The sequence below is a fragment of the Drosophila willistoni genome, chromosome 3R (genome assembly GCF_018902025.1).
Source record: "Drosophila willistoni isolate 14030-0811.24 chromosome 3R, UCI_dwil_1.1, whole genome shotgun sequence".
Taxonomy (NCBI): domain Eukaryota; kingdom Metazoa; phylum Arthropoda; class Insecta; order Diptera; family Drosophilidae; genus Drosophila; species Drosophila willistoni.
In genome coordinates this window covers 9,614,565-9,641,537 of record NC_061086.1, presented here as the reverse complement: position 1 = coordinate 9,641,537, position 26,973 = coordinate 9,614,565, and the positions used below count along the sequence as shown (strand labels likewise).

The following is a 26,973-nucleotide window of genomic DNA, read 5'->3' as shown; positions in this document are numbered from 1 at the left end:
AATTATAAGGGCCTGTTTGGAAAATTAGCCATATGCCGTCAGTTCGAGTTCGGGTTCAAGTTCGAGGGAGTTTTTTCTTTGGTTTTGTTGTTGTCGACAGGTAGAGAGGGCAATATATACCACACCCGTACTTTGAGCGAGGGTAAAGAGCTTTTCCGTTTCGTTTTCGGTATTTTCATTTTGATGGCCTTGGCAATTGCATTTGTATTTATTTGCAGCTGGGACTCTAGCATAACTATAAAAGTTTATCGACTTGTTAATTTTGCACTGCCTCATATCAATAAATGACAACGTGCGACACACACACACACACACACACAGAGTCAGACAAAGTGACAGACGAACGAACGGACAGACGTTTGATATGTGCTATTAAATGTCAATGGAAAGAGGAGTGAAAAGAAAATACTTTGCATGACAAGAGCACTTTCTGCACTTCACCCACCCCTTGACGTATCCATCCCTGAGCATTTGGGTGAAATTGTTGTATAAATTCAATGAAATTAGAATGTGACAAGTAAAAGAAAAAATACCAAAAAGAAATGCTTATAAAAATGGCAAATTGCACATTCGATTGGATCGTTTTCATTAGTTAATGGATTGTCTAAGGCAGTGCAAAGAAAATAAAGCAAAAAAAAAAAATAAACAAGCTAAACTGTACCAACGAAAAGAAAAACAGAATTAGTGCAAAACAACAAAAAAAGGGCAGACAAGCAAACAGAATGTCAATGACTGAGCAAGATGCGAGAGTCTTCTTATCGCATTTCCAAAGAGTTGTAATAAACAACAAATACATATAACAAAACTTATATGGAATATCAAATGCTCTACTTATAATTTGTAGTGACTTGTTTTGGAGCAGTTTGTAAAACTTTCATTAACTGCCAAGGACATTTTTAATGTGTTACAATTTGTTCTTTTTGAATTTTCCGTTGGCACCTCAAAAGTTAGGTAGCTATCAAAAACCATTGCCTACTTTAGGGCAGCTTGACCCATACGCAGTGGTGGACCGAATTATATTTGTGTTTTTTTTTTCGCTCTGACTAAACTACAAAAATTAAGCTAAGGGCTTTTAATTTCCCTAATAGAATATTATTTATTTTTTGTATTTATTAATTTTTTATTCTTTGTTTTTAAACATATTGTTGAACGAAACATTACTTTACAGCATAATGGTCTTTATTATACCCTTGCAAAAAGGGTATATTAATTTTGGTCAAAAGTGTGCAACGCATAGAAGGAAGCAATTCCGACCATATAAAGTATATATATTCTTGATCAGCACGACGAAACGAGTTCGAATAGCCATGTCCGTCCGTCCGTCCGTTCGTCTGTCCGTCTGTCCGTCCGTCTGGATCAACGCAAACTCCTCCTAGACCGTTGGAGCTACAGAACTGAAATTTTGCATGTAAGCTTGTATATACTGCAGGCGTTGTATATCTCGGATTCAGCCACAAAGTCACGAACTGTGACTTTTCTTAATAACTTCGTTAATTTCTGAGCTATTGTCATGAAATATAATATTAGTGAGTTAATTACACATATAAACGACTCTGCCAAATTTGATCAAGATCGGCTGACTATATCATATAGCTCCCATAGGAACTATCTTTCGAAAACAGTGACTTTTGTCAATAACTTCGTCACTTTTGACGCGATTGCTTTCAAATTAAACATTTGTTAGTTTAATATATCTGTTAATGACTGTGCCGAATTTGATAAAGATCGGGTTACTATATCATATAGCTCCCATAGGAACGATCGGTGGAAAACAGTGACTCTGATGCTAAGATTGTTGGCCGTTCTTTCGCAAACATTAGCCTTTTTAGCTTGAATTTTTTTCCACTTTGATGGCTATAGGTAAGGAAAGAGTTACCATAAAATTTGCAAGGGTATACAAACTTTGACGCGGTCGAAGTTAGCCCCGGCCCTCTGGTTTTCTTTAAGACATAAGCTGTTAAATGTAAATCATTTTTATTTTTGTTTTAAATAGTAAAAAAAGACAAAATACATCAAAATTTTACTTTATTTTTTGTTATCTATACATATATAGCAATTCTTCTGTTTAAAAAGAAGTATATGCTTGGAATTAATTGTTTTATTAACTACTCGTCTCTCTTTTCGATGTAGAAACACAATTTTGCTTAATAAACCTTTTTTTTAATATTTTAAACATTAAATATTAACAAGTTTATCGCCCTTTTCGTGTATGGAATAAAATCAGCACACTTTCGATCCGTCAAAAAGTACTTAAAGATAGTTAATATATAGTTACTTGAAGAATATATAGTTACATTTAAAGGTTAAAAAATATTAAACATAAATAAGAAAATACTTTTGACTTTTTTTTCTCATAAAGCTTGGAAAACTAAAGAGAAATTTGAAACTTTAATTTTAATTATGTTGTTAAAATTTATAAATAACTTTTAATATATAGGTAATTGTAGAACCTTAATTTGAATTATATATTTACGATTTTAAAAGCATTTTTTATATACAAAACGCAATATTAAATGAACTTTAATCTTTTTTTGTACGGAAACTTTAATTTCCTTTTTATTTACATAATAAATATACCCAAAGTGGGGTTAGTGAAAAAACAAATATATGTATTTATTTGTATTAAGTAAGTAAAAGTTGCGATTAACTGACTTAAGTGCGTAGTCTCAATTTCTCAATGGAAATTATATCACTTGCAGTGGATAAGTTGAGCTCTACTAGAACGGATATAAGATTTACAACTTTAATGACATTTGCATCTGGTGCGACAGAAAATGCATTTTTCTTATATCATTTTGGGATTCTTCCTGGCCTTCTTTGTCAATTTGTGGGAAGTTCAGGGCCAGCAAGTGATAATAGCCAAAGTAATTTCAAGGTATTGAACTTCATATTAAGAATTTTAAAAAAATTTTTTGTCTTAACCAACTTAGAATACAACAGTTTTTACACCTGGACCAAGTTCTTTGATTTTTGAAGGTGGCAACAAGTTGCAATTCGATCACATGGGACGACCAGTTAAATCGCCAAGAAAGAGAAAATATCGTAACCAGAAGAGGAACCAAAAACTCTTGCATTAAATGCACTTTTTTTTTGCAATTACTCAACCAGTGAAAACGATAAAATGCAAATTTCTAACTTACACGCGCCTTAAAAATGAATAATAAAAGTAAAAGCAGTTAAAGTTGTTGAATTTTTAATATGTCATCAAGACAAGCGGAAAAGCGGAAAACCCCCCTCCCTTTGATTATAATCACTTGGCAATAAACGACGCACGTGTTTTCCAAAGGAAATTATGACTTTTATTTTACGCGAAAATGGTTCAAATCGAAATTTGCATATTTTAGCAATCGCAACCCTAAGAAGTTCAGACACTTTGCATCAGTTGATAAATATTTATAAAAAAGAAAAGAAATTATATTGAAAAGTTATTAACAAGCTGTTGGCTAACGAGAAACGAGGAAAAGCCAATACAATTTTCAATGTGGCGACAACATGTCGCGACGTTTCCTTCCGTTTATCTCATTTGCGAATCATTTTTCATGACATTTTCTTTATTGCAATTAAATTGCTTCAAAAGGACAACAGTTGATGGGTAAGGGCACTGGGTCAAAGGTCTCAAAAACTCAGCCTTTGCCTCAGGGTTAAAGCGAGGGAAAAAAACAGGTCCCGCACAATAAAAAGAATATTTAATTCTAATTTACTCAACCCACAACAAGAGAGTCAACACACACAAAGAAAGTAGCCACAAAATGAAAATAAAGCAAGAAATTTGCATATGAAAAACTAATTATAAACATTTTGTAACAGTTTTTTTTTTTCATTCGGTTATTGTGTTCAAATGTTCTAATTGAAATTTCCCAACTGCTGAGCAAACAGAATGAGAAATCTAGCCCTTAGGCTAAGGGCAGGACTCCATAAGGGAGGAGGTGGCGGCATTGGCAGTGGGTGTGGCAATAAACAAACAACAACATATGTAGAGACATATGAGGGAAGGTACAAGGTACACAGCAGGGGGGCGGGCATAAAAATTCGACTAAACTGTACCTTAGAAAATGACAAATTCGTGTCATTTAGGTGAAATGAAATAAATAAATAAATTCGATGCTCAACAGTTGCGTCTTTGCGACATTTTCCCAAACAACTCCAATTTGAAGTGCTTGAAATAAAGTTGAAATTTCTTGGGTTTTCTTTTTGGCAACTCTCGAATTGAATTGCTGATAATGCGCAAAATGCTACACGAACAATGAACCACTTGAAGCTGTCAACCGACAAAACACTTTTGCCCATACGAGTGTATCCTATATGTCGCATCCTGTTCCACACACACACACACACACACACAAATATTTCCAGAGTCAAATACAATTTAATGGCCACCCAATATCCTCATCAGCGTCGATGTGCCTTGGGCAGGGATGCAATCACATGGCAGGGGGCATCGGCTGGTTCCTGGTCCCTTGATCCGTGGTCCATTGTTTGATCCTACATACACATATAGATTTACATATATGAGAGTGAGGCCAACCCACCAAAAACTATGCAAATAACTTTAATTGTTTCACCAAACATAAAAGCCGCTGTCAAACAAAATCATCATAGATGAAAGGGAAATAGGGCGGACATTGCGCGAATGATACAATTTGTATTGAAGTTTTTGTGAATTATAAGCCGCTGCAATCTACAATACTTACTTACATATATATATAACCCTATATCTATATAGTTTGCTAAATGTTTATACATGGGAGTGGCTCTAAAAGGGGAGAGATCACATGCGACTAGAATAGAATTGGAGATTCAGTTTAGTTTAATCCTTTGCATCACTCATCAGCTATAAACTAAATGAAATCTTAAAGTCCTTTTATGCTTTCGTGCAATTTTAAAGACATTTATTAATATATTAACAACAAAATAAATATGAAAAATTAAACCAATAATAGTTTCAAAGTAAAACCAAAAGAACTATAAATCGGAATATAGCAAAAAGGACTTCATTTATGACTGTATCATCTACTTAATCCAACGTTTTGTAGGGACAACGGTTCCCTCTTATAACCCCCTCTTGGAAACGACCATGGGTAGTCCTATTCCTAACAGGGAAAAGGAAAAAGGAAGCAATTCATTTAAATTTGATATGGGATACTTAAAATGCGAAAAAGTACAGTCAGAAAGCAACAACCCCATAAACCATTTTCGCGGGTAGTTAAATGGAAGGATACGACGCGAAGCAGCAGCAACAAATACCACCCTGTGAAAGGACTATGTAATGCATATTTGGGTTATGAGGTGAAAATCCCTTTTGCCATAAGACTTTTCCTTAAGGTTTCGTTTTCATAAGTATATGGTTAGCATATGCCTTTCTTCTATGGCTCTTCTACTTTTTCTTCGCTTTTCTTTTTTTAATCGCTCAAAGCAAATGCCAGCAACAACAATGAAATTGAAGAGTGAGAGAGAGGGATAAACCGAATGAAAAACCTTTTCACGAATGACTTTTGTTAAGGCTTTTCCTTTTGCTTTGCCTCTTCAATTCATTGTGTTACAGTCCAGCGATTTGCATATGAATGAACGTAATAAGGCAGTCGAAGGAAATTAAAAGTAAGTAAAAGGCAGAAACACACACACATGTGTGTCCTTATTCCCCTCTCTCTCCGCCCCCCTTCTCCAATCAAGCAACCTTCGGCTGGTCCTGCCCTTCCCAGATGCCAGATGCTGGTGCTCTCTGGTAATGAAACATTCCTTTAGGAGTATGGAATTAATAGCAATGATTTGTCTTTTGTTATTGGCATGAAGAAAAATGCTTTTGAAAATGTAGTCTTTAAATTGCATTGAATTGTTTAATTGAGCGGAAGGGAGGAGTTGAGAAGGGCTTCGCTTTCGTTTCGGTTCGTTTTGTTTCCTTTGGCTAGGATAAATTAAGAGGTGCCGGTTGTCGAGCTCTAAATCGATTCTTGAGGATTCATTTTGCTCGTCTTTAAGTTTAATGATTCTTAGAGTAAATTCCTAACGTCGTGGTTAACTTGAAATTTGGTAAGAACTTGTTTAAAATATAATAAAACAGGTTTAAAAGTTAAGTATGTTATAAGTATAACTAACTTTTGGTATTTAAAGTTTTCAAATGATCTTAGTTAAAGTCTTATTGTAGGTTAAAACAGTTGAGCCATTTTCCGAATAAATCATTAACTCAACCAAACTAGTCTGGGGGTTTTTCCGCCCCAAAAATGACCAAACTTCTTGATTGACTTCAATTATCGTCTATGTGTGAGCTGATCTAATGCCATATCACTTGATATGCACGAATAGTTAAGAAGGAAATTACTTAAATCGAAATTACGACGCATTACCCAATGGCCAATGCTCATGTCCATGTCCTGACACTGGGCATCAACATTGAAATTTAATCAACTTGGTCTTTCCGGGCCAACTACTCAACGATGTTGATTCTTTTTATTATGCTAAATGCACAAATGAGCTTGTTGGACACAAAAATGACCAAGGGTCGAAGGGAGAAGGAAAACGAAAACGGAAAAAAAGCGAAGAGAAAGCACGCACCAAGTTCATTGATTAACGATTTACAACAAAGAAACGGAAAGTAAATTCCATGTCCCCTCGTTTTACCCAAGGGAGAGCAGGACACGCACTCACATATATGTATATATGTATGTATGAGGACGATAGCTGGCAACATAATCAAAAAATTAAAATCTCTTTATGTTTTTATGCGCTCTACTGATTGAATGGTTCTATTGTTATTATTGGTTGGACAGTTTGATGTGCCATTGATGGACTAAAGGACTCGTCAACTAATCGCGCTAGCCACCCCCCTTGTCCGCTGGTCAACGTCAGTCGAGTGTAATGGATACATACGATATGTGGTCCCAGACTAGGGGACGTAACATTATCCTTTTCCATGTGAGCATGCATGTGGCCAGCCGCGGGACATGAAGAGCCATGTAAAACCGCGACACACGCCTAGTCTATGGAAATAGCTTGTACTCTGTCTCTGGTCCTTTATGTGGCTTCACTTTCCCACATGTGGGAAATGTCTTCCTCCCCGCCAACTCCTCACAACAACAAAAGGTAACATTTAATTAAGTTTCAAGCGGGATTTTCTTCTTTTTGTTTGTAATCTTCAATCAGGTTATTAGCAACATTTTCACTTTGATTTCGTAATTCGCACTAATTGCAAGAGAAAAAACCTACACTTCAGAAAGAGATTTCACACCTATTGAGAGAATGTCATTCAGGTTTGACAGGTTTCGAGTACCTACTTTTTACACATTTCAAGTACTCAAAGGACAATGGAGGGAAAACAAGAAAACTTCTATGAACTTCATGTAACCAACATACATACATATATAAATCGCACTTGAAAAATCCAATAAGCTGGCCCTTAGGCCAACTCAATGATGATGGGAATGATGATGGCTGATGACTAAGCGTTGTTCTTGCCACCATCCCCATGCTCTTGTCTTTTGCCGAGGGTGGAGCTGGGCTCCGTTTTATTGCAATTTGCGCAAAAATTTCAGTGAAGAAAGCAAGTGAATGAAGTGGGAGAAAAAGTATTCCAGTATTCCCAGCTGCTAAACTGACTGACATCGACCAAGGCATTAATTGCCAAAATTAAATTTATTTCTTTCATTAATACATACGAGTTTATGTAGATGGAAACTACCATGGAAAATGTCAAGTAATCAAGTACATCCTGTGCGCGTGCTGGGCATAGTCATCGTGGAGTTGGTTACAGGGTTTCACTTTTTGAATGACAGGACCGAGTATTGACATTTGCAGCATGTCATGTTGCTTATTAAAAGCATAAATAAGCATAAGTGGATAGTTTAGTAGGGGTAAAAGTAAACCCCTGACCCATCTTTCAGACATGTGAAGCCTTACTACCAGAAAATCCACCAACCCACACAGGGTCATACATAGACAGACAGACAGACTCATATACTTTTCCCATCAATTTGCCACAAAGAGAAAAAGAGGGGGAGAGAGAGAGAGAGTTCTAAAGACTTTTACTTTCTGCTTCATATGAAAGAGTGACCATAACAATAGCCCACAATGTTTGGCACAATTTAAGCTGGACAATGGGCCACAAATCAAAGCTCACCCTTCGCCACTATTTCAAACTAGAACTCTCTCTCTTTCTCCCTCTCAAAATATGTAACATAAAAGTAGGTACAATAAACAATTTTTCCTAGGGCTTCTACTATAATTTGGCCCTTTATTCTGTTCCTAAATTTTTTGAACTGTTCGTGTCGTTAATCAATTAACTTTACGCCGTCTTTCTATGTATTCTATAGCATTTTAGGGGGGTGTTCTGTCTGGTTGATCTGGTTACGCCCTTTCGTGCTGCTTGCTGCTTGACCACTTCAATATGTCAAACAAATCAAACCCATAACCCTCAGCAACTGCCCGCCCAAGTATTTGTACAAAAGATGCAGTCCAAGCAAATAATGTAAAGTGAAAAGTTTATATGCCATTCAATATGTGTGACTGTTTGTGGTAAGTACTTTTTGCCTTGATTTATTTGGCAAATTTTGATAATTTATTGTTCACAAGAGGAGAGGCAAATACACGTTATGACTATAGAGTAGTCGAAGAGCTGATACCGTAAAACTAAGAAAGAAAACCAACTTAAGAAATCAACGAAAACATTTCGTCTCGATCTACTAAGATTAACTCTTAACTGTTTTGTCTAACCTCTTGATTTATTTCATTGCCAACTCATATACCCAATTTGTACCCTTTAATGAAACAAACCTAAAATCTGTCATTCCGTAGACTTAGTGACAACTTAAAGTGGTTTTGCTGGTTTATGGTTTTGATAGATTTCAGTTTTATATTTCTCCTTTTTTTTGCCTTTATCAATAATCCAATTGATTGAAAGTTGTAATTTTTCTATGCCAATTTGATGTGGAGGAAAAGCCATCATCCTCGGCTTGGGATGGCGACGGGTTGATTAGTCATCGATACGATTGAAGGCAATTAGAGAAGAAGTTCCAGTTTTTGGCCACATTGATTAGTCAAACGAAAAATGTGCATGTCATACAAAATGCCACACATGAGAGCTGATTAATTTGAGAGTCCAAAGAGTAATCAACTGGTTGCTCTAAGGCTCAGGAATAAACTTACAGACAGACCCCATGGGGGGTCTTATGGATGAATTTTTGCGGTTACCAGAGTATCCATTCAGTTTGCGGTTGTTCACTCCACTGTTATGTCTTTAATCCACTTTGCTTGGAGTTTGACCAAAACCGTTGACCAACCATTTTCTTGTCCTGTGGGCATGATGAACATGGAAAGGGCGTTATGTAATCGAATGCTTTTCATTTATTACCGGTTAGAGCACCTCAAAACTCAACCCTCACCCTCAATCTCAATCCGTTGCCCTGGCGTCTGAAACAAAAACTGATTGAACTTGAGTGATGGCAACAGTTGGCAAGATTGAGAACCCTCGAACTATATCCCAAGGGAAAGGGATGATGATGACCAGAAGACGAAGTGAGTGAGCTGCTTACAAAATCTGGCACATTTTTAAGCAAATTAGTCAAATAATTCAAAGTAATTAGGCGCAAGTGCTGTACATTTGTCATGGCACCTTAAATCCTTTACCCTTCCGAAATGGCCACACAAATTGCCCATTCGAAGACCCATTTCCATAATGCTGAGATTTTGGCACTTCATAATAATGAAATTATGATTTAAAAAACCAAAAAAAAAAGAAGGATAATCGTATCCAATGGTAACCCCTTATTGCACTTGAACTCAACCCCCTTTTCTAACTGACTTGGCCAGTTCCCCTTTTTTTTTTTTTGACTGGCAGCTGGCAATGTTTTCTTTCTTCTTTGGCGACGACCATCGCTCGAATGGGTCATACATTGGCCATTAGTCTGGTGCGGACAACAACGAATCCATTTCCGATATTGGGTGATAAAATTTTATGAATGTAATTTGCAGCGATTTGTTGCGTCTCAAGATATCAGTGGATATGGCGAAAAAGGGTTTTGCTTGTGTCATTGACAGAAATTGTTATTAACAACATGGCGAGGGAGTCGTAAATACTTATATCAATATATCTACATATACATACATATGTATGTATAAGTTGTGTGTGTGTGTGACTCGTAGTTGACTTAAATTATTAAAAGCATTTGCTTAACAACTTTGGCAAACGGGTTGAATGCCAAAAATGGCCATTGACTGGTTACATTTTGCCATTTCGCTTTCTGTCAATGACAATTGCAAGTTCAAAAGGAAACATTTTTTGAGGACAAATATTCTGTTTTTCCACTTAAAGTGATCACTCTCAGTCTTAGATGAGCACTAGAATTTCATTTATCCATGTTTTCTTTAGAGTTCAGCCAAAACTCTTTAAAAGTTTTACACTATTATCACTAACCATAGAACACATAGATGGGACAAACTCATGATTTTTTGATTGCAAACGCTAGCCTAGTCATGGAACCCCAGAGAACTTCGGGAAAACCCGAACGCTCTCACTCTCAATGAGAGCGTAAAATGGGGAGAGGGCAAAGCAGCTACGAAAAAATTTCAGTCTAGCACAGACTACCGAACGACGAAGGCAGGCCTACGTCGCTTGTGATTTCGTTCTGTCTATGTATGTGTACACTCGTCGGTACATGCTCAGGCTTCGTAGTGTGTGTGTGACGTGAAGTTGTACAACATCGCATTTCAATAGCTCGCTCGACCAAAATTTTTCATTTTCGACAAAACAGCGGCAATGCGAATAGGATATGCCCCTGTCGAAAGAATATCAAGAAATATTGGCATCAGCTACGTATGTATCCCGGTGGCTGTGCCGATAGAGTGTTTGCTTGGCAATAGGAATGTCGCTGGTTCGAATCCCAACTCGATTATCGTTAACGAAGTTTTTTTTTGTCTATTTTTTTTATTTATATAAAAAAAAAAAAAATATTTATTTTCATTTTGTTTTTTTTTTCCTTTTGTTTATTTTTATGTTTTATTTTTATATAAATAAAAAAAATAGACAAAAAAAAACTTCGTTAACGATAATCGAGTTGGGATTCGAACCAGCGACATTCCTATTGCCAAGCAAACACTCTATCGGCACAGCCACCGGGATACATACGTAGCTGATGCCAATATTTCTTGATATTCTTTCGACAGGGGCATATCCTATTCGCATTGCCGCTGTTTTGTCGAAAATGAAAAATTTTGGTCGAGCGAGCTATTGAAATGCGATGTTGTACAACTTCACGTCACACACACACTACGAAGCCTGAGCATGTACCGACGAGTGTACACATACATAGACAGAACGAAATCACAAGCGACGTAGGCCTGCCTTCGTCGTTCGGTAGTCTGTGCTAGACTGAAATTTTTTCGTAGCTGCTTTGCCCTCTCCCCATTTTACGCTCTCATTGAGAGTGAGAGCGTTCGGGTTTTCCCGAAGTTCTCTGGGGTTCCATGACTAGGCTAGCGTTTGCAATCAAAAAATCATGAGTTTGTCCCATCTATGTGTTCTATGGTTAGTGCTATTATTGAATCGTTTACGTTGTTTTTTGTCCTTGAGTGTGATTAATCATTTTGTTGGGAGAGCATTTTGGAATTTCAATGAGCTGCAAATTTATTCTGTTCAGCTAAAGTGATTAAAAATATATTTGTCTGAAGTTTTTGAAGCTGCCACAAAGAAAAAATGCATCCCAAATTAATCAATTCCAAAAAATTCTCTTGAAAAATGAATTACAAAAAAAGAAACGACTAAAAAATTGTATCAATTACGAAGCCATTTGCATAAATTTTGAGTACATGGTATAAAAATAAATCATAAACGACGACACTTGGATGCTCTTTTGAGTTTAAATTTGAGGTTGACTAGTTCTACCCTTTATTCGGTTTGTTACAAGTTTTATGGGTGATTTCGTAATGCCCTTTTTATCGGTAAGGGTATTACACAAAAAAGTGGAGAACTGTAAATGCAACCGCAGTTCATAGGCCACGTTGACAAATAATTGAAATCAATCAAAATGACAAAAGAGCCATCCGCTTCTGCAACCAGTAAACCGTAACTCAACCTCACCCCACTCGAAAAGGACCTCGACGCGTGTTCGAAACTAATCAAAATTTCAATTTCAATTTTTCCATGTGCCTCTCGCTCTCCCTCACACACTCTCTCAGTGTCTCTATTAAAATCAAAATTCGCAAATGATGCGCATAATAAACTCAACAGAGTTTCCCATGTCAGGATCGTTTTATTCTCTAGCTTTCCCTGTTCTGTTTTTTGCACTGAGCCACTTGATGGGTTAATTCGCCAGCAGCCAGCAGCCGGCAGACGCCAGTCGATGGTTGTTGGTCGGTGACAATTGAAAAATAGCCAGGCATTTGTTGTTGCCAATGTTTGCAAACATGTTACCCCATGCCAATTTCCCCCTTACCCAGAATATTAAACATTCCCAGTCCTTTGGTCCTGCTACTGGTTGTTGTTGCTGTTGCTTGTGGCAGCCGAGCGTATCAATAAATCCATTTAAAATTGCGTGCGTGTGTGTCGCCCCGATGTCACCGAGGAGTAAGAGCATCCTATACATATACACCAAAGGGTCTTAAACATAATGCAATGGGAATTATGGCTGCTTAGCGCTTAACAAAAAAATATCGAAAATAAATTGGCAGCGACAACACAAAACAAAAGCAACCAAATACAACAACCAGCAGCCATCAATTGACATTGATACCCACCGAGACTCAAACTCAAATAGGTAAGAGACTAAACAACCCTCTTTTTAAAAAATGCAAAATCAAAGTAAATCAATTTCCATTGCAAAAACATTCACCAAGAGCACGTTCTTCATTTGCAGAAAACTCACCCAAAAGTCTCTGCCAATAAATCAAATTACCAAAAAGAAAACAAAAACGAAAAAGTACTCAAACGAAAATTATGCGCATATGCGACAGAATTCAGTCACTCGACATTCTTGGCGTCTTCTGAAAATATTGTAATTTGTGGCAAATCCTTGAAAATCCTAGCACATATATCACAAATATGTGCTCATAAATCAGGGCACATGCGTTTAGTTTATCACAAGGCGCTCAAATGTCCTGGTCCTGAGTGGGTGTGGCACTTATCTTGGCATCATTTTAATTTTAAAATAGGCCATGACCGCCATTCGCAGCACGGGCGCATCTAATTTGCACATTTTCACTATTTTCCTTAACAATTTCCATTTCATTGTTCTCGATTTTTTAATGTGCTTATTTATGTGGCCTGTTTATGATTTGATGTGCTTTCTATGCAAATTCCCGTCTCAAAATCGTTAACTGAAGGTGACGTCATTTATCATAAAAGATACATTTTATGGCAGAACTAACGATAAGGCAAAACTGTACCTTACCAAAATGACAAAATTTCCGAAGGTGAAAGTTTTCCCACTTTTAAGGGAAACCAAATAAAGTAAAGTTTTAGAGTCATATAAATTGGTTTTTGATTGCATCTCAGATGTAGATAATGCATAAAGGATCTCCTATTGATGTAGTTGTAAAAGGTATCTAAAGGTGTTATATACTATAATGCCACAATAACTATCAAAAAGGCTATAGTCCAAAGTCCAACTGAGATGTATTAATGACAAATTTAGAAAATTAATAAGATGTTTTTTACATTTCAAGATAACTTAACCCATTTTTGACCACTGTTCGACTTTTCGAACACCAAGTTTTGTATGTTTTCAAAGATTCTGTATTTTATTTGACTATATTTCAATCAAAGGTAAGTATTTAGTTAGTTCCACAAAAATTACATTGAATAAACCTTCAAATCCATTTTTTTAACCAGTTTCATCCCAAACTAAAACAGGCTGTTTTATTTTTTAAAAGTCATTTTGCAACTTAAAATCAGCCCGATCCAAAGTGGGTTAATTGATATAGAATGATAATTTTATTAGTCTGAGACACAATGTGTTGGTCTTATATTTAAATGAACTAACAATCTCAAGGACTTTTCCACTATATTGTTAACCCTCATTATATATGAACACAAAAATACATATGTATAAATATATTAAGCAACCAATTCGATACCCAACGACCCTCTTTTAATATGCATAACTCATAAATGACCCATCAATAGACCAACCACTCGCAAATTTAATGGACCTCAACCTCACTCAGTTGGATTGCTAACAAGAATTTCTTTAACTTAACCTCTACACAGAAAAACATAAAGAAAAAAGAACAACAATAATAAATAATAAATAATATTTCTTATAAATAATTGCTTCCCTTTTCTTGCCTTGCTCAGACTGGCTCTTCCCTTTTTTTATTTTTGGGCAATTGCGAATTGTGCGACGAAAAATATGTTAACTAATCACCGTAGGAAAGGATTTTTATGGGTTTTCATTTCCGCACATAATCGACTTTGGCAGGACTTTTGGCAAGGAGCAGTCAAGGGGAAAAACCGAAAGCGGATATGTGGAACGTTAAGCATCATTGCCACATTGAGGTGATATATGTGTGTCAGTTGGGCAAAAAAAAAAATGTGTCTGTGTGTGTGTAGAAAAATGTCATTTCCCTTTTATGAAATACGGAAATGAGCATAAGTATGGTCTGCCTCATAAACAATCTTTCAACTACATGCATAGACGGGAATTAAGTGTAGGAAAGTTTTTTGACACAAGCAAATCAAGTGAAAGTCAAGGCAATAAAAACTACAGGGGTTAGGCCAAAAAGGATATAAGATTCATATATATGAGAGATAGTATTTATGGTTATTGGGCCAACTTTGAGATATTTGGCAATTATAGCAGCTTAATGACTTGTGACACACAGCCGAAATTCGAACACTTCTTTTCTTTTCTCAGAAGTTGCACTTGGATTTTCAGATAAATTAAAGTTTTTCGATCCATCCCACTCGACAATTGGCAACTCCACCCAGTGGGAGACAATGGCTGAATGTCCAATGATGATGGCAACCAAGACAACCAACCAAACGGATGTCATTCACAGCATTTGAATATCCAACGAGCAGCGATGTTATTTGTAATTAGATGCCAGGCACAATGCTCGGTAAATCCCAGATAATAACACCGCGGTGGTCCTTTTCCCCCCTCAACTTGAAGTGCTGCCACTCGTCAGTGGCCTGTAAGAAGAGAGAGAGGGAGAGAAAAAACGCGCGGCAGGACACTGGAACTTCAACTTTCACTTTATCAATTGACACACACCATGACGACCAGGAAGCGATTCGAAGGAACTCCTTCCATTCAAAAAGCTAATTGTAAATTCAAACAGTTTTTTTCAAACATTGTATTGAAATTTGACTAACGCACGTCCAGGAGGAAATTTATTGCGTTCCTTTTGATAATGACATAATATTTTACGCTTCGACAGAGTCTAAAGTGATGAAGAGGGGGGAGCCACTTGAGTATCGCTGCGTTTTTTTTTTATTATTATTATTTAAATTTTATTATTTCTCCATGTCTTCGTCGGCTACACATTTCCATTAATTTTAAGTGCTGTATGTACGTACCTCTACTCCCTGGGCTGGCTTGAAGGTGGCATTTGCACCAGAGACTTGCTTTCTTCCCCATGGGTTTTTTTTGGTTCGGTTTGGTCCATTGTCTGGGAGGCCTTTGTTATTTGTCTGCCCGTATCTGTATCTGCATAATGTTATTGTTATTGACTTTTTGCGCGCCGCTCAATCATAATCATAATCAATTGTTCTGTGAGTTTTACCTGCGGTTGTTCTTATCGCAGCATAGCAAGGACATTTGCATAATGGAAAATGTTGTTCTCTTGGTTGGCTTGGACAAACTAACCACTTGAGATTCTTTAACATTTAAATCCAAAAAGAAATTCAAATTTTGCCTTTAGTTTTGGCCATCTACGCTTTAATTAGAAGATTTGTTAAGTAGAAGAAAACAGATTAGAAGATATTATGTTTCCATTTCTTAATTCAGAGGTGATCCTTACAAGTAGATCTCTCTCTTACTAAACCATCCTTTCAAAAAGTTTCCTCATAAGCCAAAACTCTATTGCTTTTTGGCAAATCTTTAATCTAATGTAAAGTCTGTTTTCTGATTTGTCATTCTCATCATCATGATAAGGAGCTATGGGGCAAAAAAACAAAAAATAAACCGCTTGAAAAATCAAAAAGATTTGCACAACAAATGAAATTTGCAACATGTTTGCCCAGCGACTTAAGGACCAGAAAGGACCTCTCAAGTGGATTGCTTCGCGGTCACGTGAGCTGAAAACTGAAAAGATACTGAAAGCATTCTTCAAAGGTAAGAACCAATAGACAAACAAAAATGAAATGCGGAAATTTGTGACCTTAATTTGCAAAAGTAAATAGGAATGGAAAAACACACACACACACACACAAACACACACGAAACGAGGAATAAAAGGAAGATAAGCAAAAAAAGGATTTTAAAATCTAATTTCGCATTTTGGCAGAGAAGAAAAACCGCGGGGGCAGAAGGAACCCCTTTTCGGGAAATTTGAATGCCACATAGAACACACACACACACACACACACACACACACACATGCATATTATTTGCAAATTAGCTTGATTGTGGGGCAGGGGATGATGGACGCGGAAGGGGCTCGATGAGGACGACGACGCACTTCACATGCGAAATGGAACCAATAAACCGTGAAGCACGCAGACAACAGTCGCCCGGTCGCCAAACACCAACCACGGCTCAATAGGCCTGTCTATGCATGTGTGTGTGTATGTCCTGTGTCCTTCTGTTTGCTGATGCTGCTGCTGCTGCTGCTACTCCTGGTCCACACTGGATGGATGTCCTGGATGTCATTTTGTCAAACGAAAACGAATCACATTGGCCCCTGAGGGTAGGATGATTCTTTGCCCTTGTCGTCTGCCTGTTGCCTCCATTGCCTCCCCTTCCCATCCCCCCATATTGTTTGCTTTAAAGTTTGCAGATTTTTTTTTTTTTAGCTCCGTTTTCCGTTTTGTTTGCTCATTCCTGGTTGCTGCAGCAACCGCTCGATGTTTCATTAAAAAGGGTTCGCTTTTGGGCTTGTGGTTGGGCGAAAAGTCATGACTGGTTGCCACCACACACATACGCACACCCAAATACACACCCAAACACACAAACACACCCATGTACACACGCTTTGTGTACTCGTATTAGCCCTGTTTGTCATGTGGAACATGATTTGAGGCATTTCTGCTTCGCTTCCTTTCAATGGGCGGCTGCAAAAATTTATATGATGAAAGAAAACGCCAAACGCCATTTGCATGCCCAAGGTACAGGAGATAGACATTGATAATAATATTCTCTCTCCTTCCTTACCCACTTTGTTTACTCATTGCATTTTGCTTCTATCAGTGGCGGCGACTGTACTTATTTTTATTTTCTTTTTTTTGCTTATTTTTATAAGATTACATTTTTCTAATGCAGCATCAAGTCATCGTCTTTTGGCCACGTCCGAAACATCGGCCCATTAGCTCAGTTGGTTAGAGCGTCGTGCTAATAACGCGAAGGTCGCGGGTTCGATCCCCTCATGGGCCAAATATAATTTTTTTTTTTTTTTTTTTGTGGAAAAACGTAAAAAAATGTTTTTCTTTTTAAAAATTTTTATTTTTTTTTTGTTTTAAATTTAGAAATATATTTTTTTTCAAGTTTGTTTTCATTCTGCAAGCAAATTTCTTATTGTACTTATTAATAAATGGCAAGTAAGATGGTTTTTTTTTTAAAACTTTTTTTTGTAATATTTTGTAACTTTTTTGTTGGTTTGCTTTTTCTGCGAATACTGTAATTAATTTTTTATTGAACCAATTTTCTGCAACGCAAAAAAAGATTTAAAGAAAATATATTCATCGGAATGTTATTTTTCTAAAGTAAAACAAACCTAAAATTTGGCATATTTTTTTCCTGGTGAACAGTAAAACTCCAAAAATATTCTGAAACTTCTTAATATACATACATATGTATGTATATCTAAATTTTATTATTCGTAATGTCAGGGAAAATTGTATGTTTTTTATTGTTCTTCTTCTTTGTTTTTTGGTCTTATCGTTAGATAATGTACTAACTATATAAAGTTCTTCATGCGATTACGTTTTTTATTACTTTTTAAATTTTATGTACACTTTGAAAAGAATAAGTTAGTTGTCTTGATGAGTTAGTTGGCAAATGTCCCTTCATAAAAAATCAAGGTTGATAATTATAAATACTCTAATGCTTTAAAAACAAAATGTTAGTGTTATTATTGTCGCACATTTAACAATAAGACACAATATCGTTTGGAGAACATATTCCAAATCAGCACATTATAATCTATAATGAAAGTATAGGTCCTATCCTGCCCTGGCCAATGTACGATTCTATTTAAAGTTTACCGTTTAATTATCAGTTTAAGAAAATAAATTTGAACTTTAGTCTTTAATACTTAATTACGAATATCAGATACATAATCACAGATCGTAGTCCGCTGCATTATATTTTAAAAGCGGATCTAGGTATAGTTTTAAAGGGGTAAATTGGTGATGAATATCGAAAATTTAGCACTTTAAGAGCTAAAATATTGCTATTGTAATATGTTATATTGTACATAGGAATAGAAAATTTCTCTCATTTCCTTACCCCCCACTGCATCGGCCACAGCATAGCATTCTACGAATTATAATCAATTAGTAACTCTGCAATACTTTCCCATAAATAACAATCGTAACATTTTGTCAAAGATTTTTGTTAAAACTCATTTAAAAGAGGATAACAACTTATACTAAAAAGTTCAGTGAGTGAGTTTTAAGTCAAATCGAATTGATTTTTAAGGGTAAAGCAATGGCTAATATTTCAATTCGCAACTGTACTTTTGACAGGCGTTTCATTTTGGTGTTAAATTTTCCGAATACCTTTTATTTGATTAAACAGGGTCCCTCAGCTCCCATAATGACCACGCATAAATGACTATTGGATGGGGGGGGAGGTTTTGGAAATTACAAAAACTTAACGAGCAGAAAATGCGTTTTGAAGTTTGCAGCATCATCAACATGATGTTATATAGATCCATGGATGCTCGTTATCAATTTTTGAGGGTTGTTTTCAATTTAACCCCTTGGCAATTAACATGACAACGGCAACAAAAAGCGTTGACCACTTGACCAGCCTTCGGTGGAAAGTGTTACTAGCCCTAATTGAAAGTCATTGAAAGTGTGTGTTGGGTGTGTGTGTGTGTGTGAACATTTTACAATTGTTTCAAACATTGTTAAGATCAAACAGGTTAAACAGCTGGCTAAATTCTAGATTGCCTGATGCTCTGTCCGGCAGTGCCTGTCAAATTTGACAAATGACTGGTCAAGCCCAATTGTTTCGAATGAGTGGACAATTTTCTTCCACTTTTTTGGTATATTTTGGTGTTATAACGCGTTGCGTGTTGCGTGTAAATGCAAAGTTCAGTGCACACAAGTTAAACAGTTGTCGCTAAGAACGGTAGAAACAAAGTCAGACAAAAGGGGGTACAGTTTGACAATAACTGAAACAAACACTTGCCCCAAAAATGTCACAACCTTATCATTATCATCTTTATCTAACCTAATAACTGAGTGAAATTGAAACAGCTTAACCCTTATAAACAAGTCACAGCTGTCAGAACATCCCACCCTACCATAAATCACAAAAAATAACTGAGAAATGAAAATGATTCTTTATGAAAAATTACGAAAAGCGAAAAGAAAATCCAAAAAAATATGAAAAACTTCCCCCTCGAAGGGGTTACATGTTCGAGGATTTAAAGTCAAACCGCATGGGAGTGAGAATGAGATTCAATGGAGGATTCGTTGTGGGACTTACAGCGCGTCCAACATCAATCAAAACACGCGACGCGACAGTTTTCCAATGATGCGATTTGCACTAACGATGCTGCGGCGTAGTGTCTGATCCTATGACCCACCTCCACACACACAGGCACACACACACACACTCGCACACACATGCTTGACAGAAAGTCATTTGAAATTGGTTGAAATTTAAAGTAGTTTGACGGTGCTTTCCTGGTCTCTGAACTTGAACCCTTTGGGATTTCGCTCTTTTGAATAATGATGATGATGTCGATGTCGATGTTATTGACGGGGTTTGTTAGTGGGAAAATTTGCATGTGAGAGAATATAAATCGGTGAAGCGCGGAATGCGCCATGTAATTTACACGTTTGACAAAGTATCAATGATATCGAGTCGATGATGTGAACGACACACACTGTCGTCACCCATGACACAAATCGTCCCAAATCGTTTTTTACACAGTGACAACAAACAACTGAGTGTGTGTGTGTGTGGGTGTGGGGTGGTGGGAGGCTAAGAAGTTACAGCCCAAACAAAAAACTCCTTTCAGCTACCTCCCTCCTGATACTCCATCCTCCTAATGTGTGCATTTTCACGCCATCGTTTCTGAAGTGGGTGGAGACAGGGAGAGGGTAGGCAGGGTAAACATATCCCGCGGCGCTTTCTCTACACATCCTTACAACAATGTGTGAAAGTTTTTTTCTGTTCTGCCCTTTTTTCAAAATGAGAACAGAAAAAAAAGCGAATGAAGCACCCCATGTGTCAGCCACAGGCAGACCTCCTCCATCCAGTTGAGCTCTCAGTGTCTCGGTGCGGCTCCTTTTTAGTAGTTTTTAATGCTGTTTCGGTATCCCAGTCCCTGGGGCTTTTGCCACTTCTGGCCAAGAGCGTTTTGTACTTTTCTACAAAATTAATTTTAACCACAAAACTTGCCACATTTCGATGATTAATGATTTGTTTTGGTCGACACGCAATCGACGAATCGGAGAGAAAAAAGCGAAATGTGATATATCCCCCCATGTGGTGGATTCCCGTTTGGTTCGTTGTGTTTTTTATTGGTTTGAAATTGAAATTATTATTATTCATTTCTTTGTAAGCATAATTCATTAATAATTTTTATGGTTCCTTGACAGGAATCGCACAGCATGGCAAAGTAAGTCAAAGTGAAGTTGTTTTAGCAGAAACAAGAGAAAGTCGCAAATGTTACTATATAAGATATAGGATTTGCAACCTTATTTTGACTTACATTGTAAGTTCAAATTTGTTTAAGAACTGGAGTTTTGAATTCCTTTTCGCAGCTTCTCCCTAATATTCATTATTTCAATTCAATTTATTACTATTCAAATTGCAAAGTTGTCTATAAACATATCTTTTTTGAAAGGTATTAATTTCTTCATAATTGATTGATTGATCTACCCTTTTATGGGGGTATATCAATGACCCTTTCTTCGAAATAATTGACTGCACCAACGCGCATCCATTTGCGTTGTAAGGAGCTGATGAATTCATTAAAGTCCAATAAACTAAACTTGTGCTGATAGGGATAGGACAAATCGTAGATATGATAGGGGCATCCTACATGATAGATCCATCTACGTGGATATTGGACTTTTAATTTGTGCTCAGCACAAACTTCGACAAACTCTCCATGCTCATTATGTTCCTGGCGAACACCAATAAAGGTCATGGCATTCTCGAGAACTTGTAGGGTCTGGGGATCCATGTGAAAGGCCAACAGCATGGGATTTGCCGAAAAGAGTTCCACCTTATTTGCAGCATTGCAACCTTCCTTCAGGCGAAATAGAAAGAACATGGGCATATAGGGAAAACGAACGGCGGCCATGGTTCGTCGCAAATGCTTTTGACGTTGCTCTGGCATGTGATTGAGCCAACGCAAGACAGCCAGGAATACCTCAATTTCCGAGTTAACACCAATCGAGTCGAGGGAAATTAATTCCACCAACTCATCCACTGTGAGATCGAGGAAACTGTTATGGCCAACCAGGGCCAGGAAATACGTTCTTAGACGGGACAACATCACCGCTTTCAAATCATTCAGCAGAGGTAATTTTCTTGCCTGCATGTACACTTCCATGGCAACCTTCTCCCTCACATTCTTTTGCGACAGCAGTTTCCAGCAATCGCGTTCCAGCAAATCAATTTTTAATTGTTTGGCCACCTGCAGCATAGGGGCCACGTCTCCAATAGGTGGTAGCTCACGAAAACGCATCCATTTGTAGGCCAACTCGAAACCTTTTGCAGGCACTTCCTCTGCGTTGAATTTAAACTCGCGAACACGCCAATCCCGGTTGGCAAAGTACCTCGAATGGCACCGCAAGAGACCGGGATGACATTGAATGGTGAAGTCTTCGCCGATCAGAACGCAAGAAGTTGCTCCGCGGTTCTCTTTTATCATATCCTTGACTACTTCACGAAGTTTCTCCTTTGGCGGATTATTTGGGATCTTAATTTTACGTTTTGGCTTATATGGACAGTACGAATAAAGTGAAAGATCTGGCACCTGAATGTCCTGGGTCTCAGCAAATTCTGCATCCGTGAAGGTTTTCCACATCCGAGTCTCAGCATCAGTTTCCGTAGCTACAGAGTCACTAGATGCTGGCAAGACTTTTACAGTCCGCATCTCGGTTCCCCGATTCTCCAGCACAGTGGGATGTTCCGATTTAGCTGAACTTGATGTACTTGAGTCATCTTCACAATCAAAATTAATTTCAGATGTTTCACTTTCGGAAATGCAATCGGATTTCTCAGACATTCTGTTAAGAAATAGGAGAGAAAGATTAAAAGTGTTTGATTTCTGACTCCTAGCAAGGTTATGAGTTGACAGTTCCCGTTTCAGACAAATATTTAAATGACTTTTAAGTTCTATGCCTACTATTTGAGATAGTTTACTATGAAATCTCTTCAAGCCAAATCTACTTACTCATATCAAGATTATACCCACACACATTCCATTTGCATTAGTGTTAACGTTGACTTGCAATCTGATTTGCAAAATTTCACCATTTTTCAAGCTGTCAGTTACAGACACACACAAAGATTCGGTCGTCGGTCGTCTGGAGATGTGTTACCTTTTGCATTTTGGCAAACTTCCTTCCCCTTTGGCAACAATAAAAAGACAAACATATTGACAGCTCAATACCATTACCGAATGTAATGTTTAAATAAAAAATTTGCATTCATTTAGCTGGAAGACGACCTGAATGTCTTCCCCTGTCGCACATCCGAGTATTCACCCCTCAATTTTTGCTCCATGATTTGGCGCCCAATCAGCGAAACGTCAAATGTCCTACCCAACATATGTTCCAGTCAAATTTTGCACGATTTATAAATATTTCGCGACTATAGTGAAAGTGTCCTGGTGTGCCCGAAATGATTTGGGCGTTGAAATGCCATCATCATCAACATCAACTTGGAACTCTGTTCCACCCACTTGGAGTGTAAAAATTAATGATGTTTTACATAGTTCGGCTGGGAATTGTCGCACATGTGTGACTGACTGACTGACTGACTGGCGGAGTGACATTTTTATATCCGTTTGCAATTTTTAAGCTGTAGCAAAAAAAGAAAAAAAAATTTGAAAAAATGTTTTTCTTTTCTTTTGACGCGTAAATTGACACGACTTTGCTTTCTCCTCGTTTATGTAAGAAAAATATCCTAGCTCGTTATGCTAATATCCTTTTCAGAGTAAAGAGTTTTTGATTAATGATGTCTAGTGAAAATATGAAAGAATCACATCTGGCATACCTTTATTAGTTTGGGAGAAAAAAAAGAAATTTTGTAAACCAAGTTATGGATATTTTTTCTCCCTTCCTTTTTTTTTGAGACTCTCCACTTTCATTTGGTTTCTAGGCCTCACATTACAGACTCTCTCAATATTTAATCAATTCTGAGAGGTAAAAAGTCAAACAATAAGACCATGTTAAGGGTCGGTTTGTAGGCTTAATCAGAAAATCAAACAATTGACATTCAATATGGTCTAATTTTTTACGCTGCCATTAAACAAATTATTGACATGGCAATGAGGAAGGCAAAATGAGACATGGCAGACAGTCCGTCAGTTATTTTCGTCAATTCCCCAAAGGAATTGAACAAAAACATATCAATAAACCAAACAACAACAACAACAACAGGGCAGAACAAATAGCCAAGGAAAATCCATAACTGGGTAATTGAAAATTTTTCAATGAAATTTGATCTAGCAATTTGGGATTAGACTGTACTTGCAATACATGGAAAGTTTTTTCAACTGCATTTGACAGGAGATTTCTTTTTTTTTTGTCTTCTGATATGAAAATAATTCAAATAAATTTCCTGTTAAATAAGTGAGAAATTATGGCAAAAGTCCTTTTTGTGTGTCTGTCCTGTTTCCGCATAATTAAGTGCACTCAAAAGGTGTTTTGTGTGCGGGGAATTCCCGTCCAAAAAAGAGGAAAAAAATCTGGTATACATTTACATAATGCAGACAGTTGCTGAGGATTTATAGTGTGTGTGTGTGTGTGTGTGTTGGTTGATTCTCAAGTGCCGCAAATTAATTCAAATGAAATGCGTTTGCTATAAATCTAGAACAAATTTCAGGACTTAATCCTCTGACATTTTTTGTTGGCTTCTTTCTCTCAGTCCTTCTCCGTTCATTGTTCGGTCTAATTTCATGCAATTTCGTCACCTTCTGTTGAGCTGGTACTGGGAGCTGGCTTTTGATTGGCGCTAATCACAAAAGTGTCAACGACCAGGCCAGAGAAGGAAACTGCGTTTGCTTCATTTCCGCTTTTAATCACCCCCCAGGACCAGGAACAGACATAAGACCAGGGTCCCAGGGTCCCATGGTCTTTTGTTCGCCAGAAATCAGACCAAACACTTGGGCAAAACTAATTTCCCGTTAATGAGGGTCGCTCGTCCTTCGTCTGTCCAGGCTGTTGCTTTCTGTTCTTTTTTTTTGTACTTTGTACTTTGATTAAGCATTTTGCTTAACTCACACATGCGTCTCATTAATAATTTTTTGCAGCCACGAATCGAGATTAATTTACGCCTGGACAGAATCTGACGTGTGCCTGTCATAGGGAAAAATTCCCAAAAAAAAATGTTCGGCGTAAAAAGTCTTCTTTTATCTTCATTATATTGGTCCAGAGGGGTGGGGAGGAAGGGAATGACTGGTGTCTAACATGCAAAGATCTGCTGAGGCATTAAATTGTTATTAATTGAAAGTCAAAAGTGTGTAATAGAAATTTTAATTGGATTGTTTTCTTATCATTATGATGTGAACAAAATTGTTAATCTCTTTTTCAATTCTTTGCGGTAAGTTGGAAAAGTTTTCAAATTTAATTTTCATTACGTAAATGAATATAATTTATATAGGAAAATATAGATATGATATTTTTAGAGCGGCTTTCGATCAAAAAATTGAAGTTTCGACTTAGAAAATGTTGTTAGTTTGAAGATTCATCAAAATTGTCAGACCACTTTGAAGATTTTCTACTTTGGCGTAAAGATAGTCGCATAAGGATTCGAAATACCGATGTTTCGGAGGGTGACCAGACCCCACAGACTCCCCATGGAAAGTTCTTCGAATTCAAGTTTCCAAACTTTTTGTTTAACACTATTTAAGCAATGTGAGATAGTTTTTTGCATTTTCTCCACAACTTCTAAACGATTTGGCATATTGTCAATAATGGAATCAAATTCCTTGCCCATCATTCGGAAAAAACGTGCTAATATATATGAAATTTTTACTATTCATAAGCAAAAAAAATTGCTCACATGTGTGACTTATCTTTTCTATGGGGCAACACAATCTAATCGGATCTCAAGCGTATTCGACTGGAAACTGACAACATTTCAATAATTTTTATTACCCAACGAGAGTTATGCCTATTGTCAGGACATATACATATAAGGACATCAATTCAATGCCTAAACACAATATATATGTGTGTGTATGTGTGTGCGTGTGAGGGCAAAACAATTTCAATTTGCCCTAAAAAGCCACCCAAAAGAAATACATATATAGAATGAGCATAGAAAACCTTTTCATTGTTATCTTGTGTTTATTAAATTGTTGAATACGCCGCACTCCAAAGGGGCGAAAGGGGTGTTTGTCAGTTGGGCAAAGGACACGAACCCGGGTTCGAATTCTGGCCACCTTTGTTAATCGTCAAGCTGACAATAAATCTTGTCAAGGCAGACGAATCTGGCTAGTGAATAGAATACTAGAAATGGAGAAATTGAATTGCGTATGAAATGTAATTTCTATTCCCGCCATGGACTAAATGTATATATACCTGAATGGATCTACATGCAAACCATTATCGCATTCATTCTTTCATGCTCTCCATGGCAAAAAAAAAACAAAAAAATGGCAAAAATATTTCATAAATTGAATTGTTTTGCCTAAGTCCTCTTGCAACAAATTTGATTTTGACTTGTTCTATACCCTTACAAAAAGTAGTTTAGAATGTTTGATATAGCTAAAATTGGAGAACCATAGAATGATATGTATCAGGGTTAGTCGGAAATATATTATAATATAAGTATACCTAAAATTGTCCTTCTATATCATATAAATGGGACAGATAATAGTAAGATTTTCTGGTTTTTAACAGAGGTAAATAAAAGTGTCTACAAACTTCTGTGTACAGTCAAATTGGAAGCTAAAGGCCTCTAGTTCTTGTTTGTCTTTTTAGTCAAATGGTAGAGAAATGTTAGCTGTTGACTACACACACGACTATCTATGATTTATAACACATTTAGTGGTGAAAGGACGAGGACGACATCGGCGACTATTGTCTGCCTTTGAAAATGAAATTAAAGTGAAAACCAAAAACTTGGACTCTGATTGGATTCATGGTTTAGTGGCGAATTTCCCAACATCGCTGAAAACTGAAAACTGTCTTGTGGCATTATAAAATTATGCTTTCAACAGATTATGGCTTTTTAAACATGATAAATGATACGAATGGCTGGAATGTTGTTACGGTTGGCACATAAAAAACCAACACCCAAAACCGCAAATTCTTCAGTACTGCTCCTGACAACCCAAAGCCACGCCCATTTTAAAAGAAAATCGAAAGTAGAAACAGGCGAATTGAATTTAAATTTGCTGATTATGTACTGAGTGTTGAACTCAAGTAGTGCGAATAATGGTTATATTGAGCCATAAAAGAAATTAAGT

The 26,973-nt window shown here is 36.9% G+C and overlaps 1 protein-coding gene and 1 non-coding gene across 2 annotated transcripts; one reads left to right on the top strand and one right to left on the bottom strand.

Moving 5' to 3' along the window:
* Nucleotides 1-17,442: 17,442 nt before the first annotated feature.
* On the top strand, nt 17,443-17,516 carry Trnai-aau. Its single transcript has one exon. It is a non-coding gene; the product is annotated as a tRNA-Ile (tRNA).
* Nucleotides 17,517-21,207: 3,691 nt separating this feature from the next.
* LOC6650787 (kelch-like protein 2) lies at nt 21,208-22,560 on the bottom strand. Its single transcript, XM_002073415.1, has one exon. The coding sequence runs from the start codon at nt 22,558-22,560 to the stop codon at nt 21,208-21,210; it is 1,353 nt and encodes a 450-aa protein (XP_002073451.1).
* Between the last annotated feature and the right edge of the window lie 4,413 nt (nt 22,561-26,973).

Coding starts and splice junctions, on each gene's coding strand:
- LOC6650787 (XM_002073415.1), bottom strand. CDS start 22,560: ATGTCTGAGAAATCCGATTGCATTTCCGAAAGTGAAACATCTGAAATT.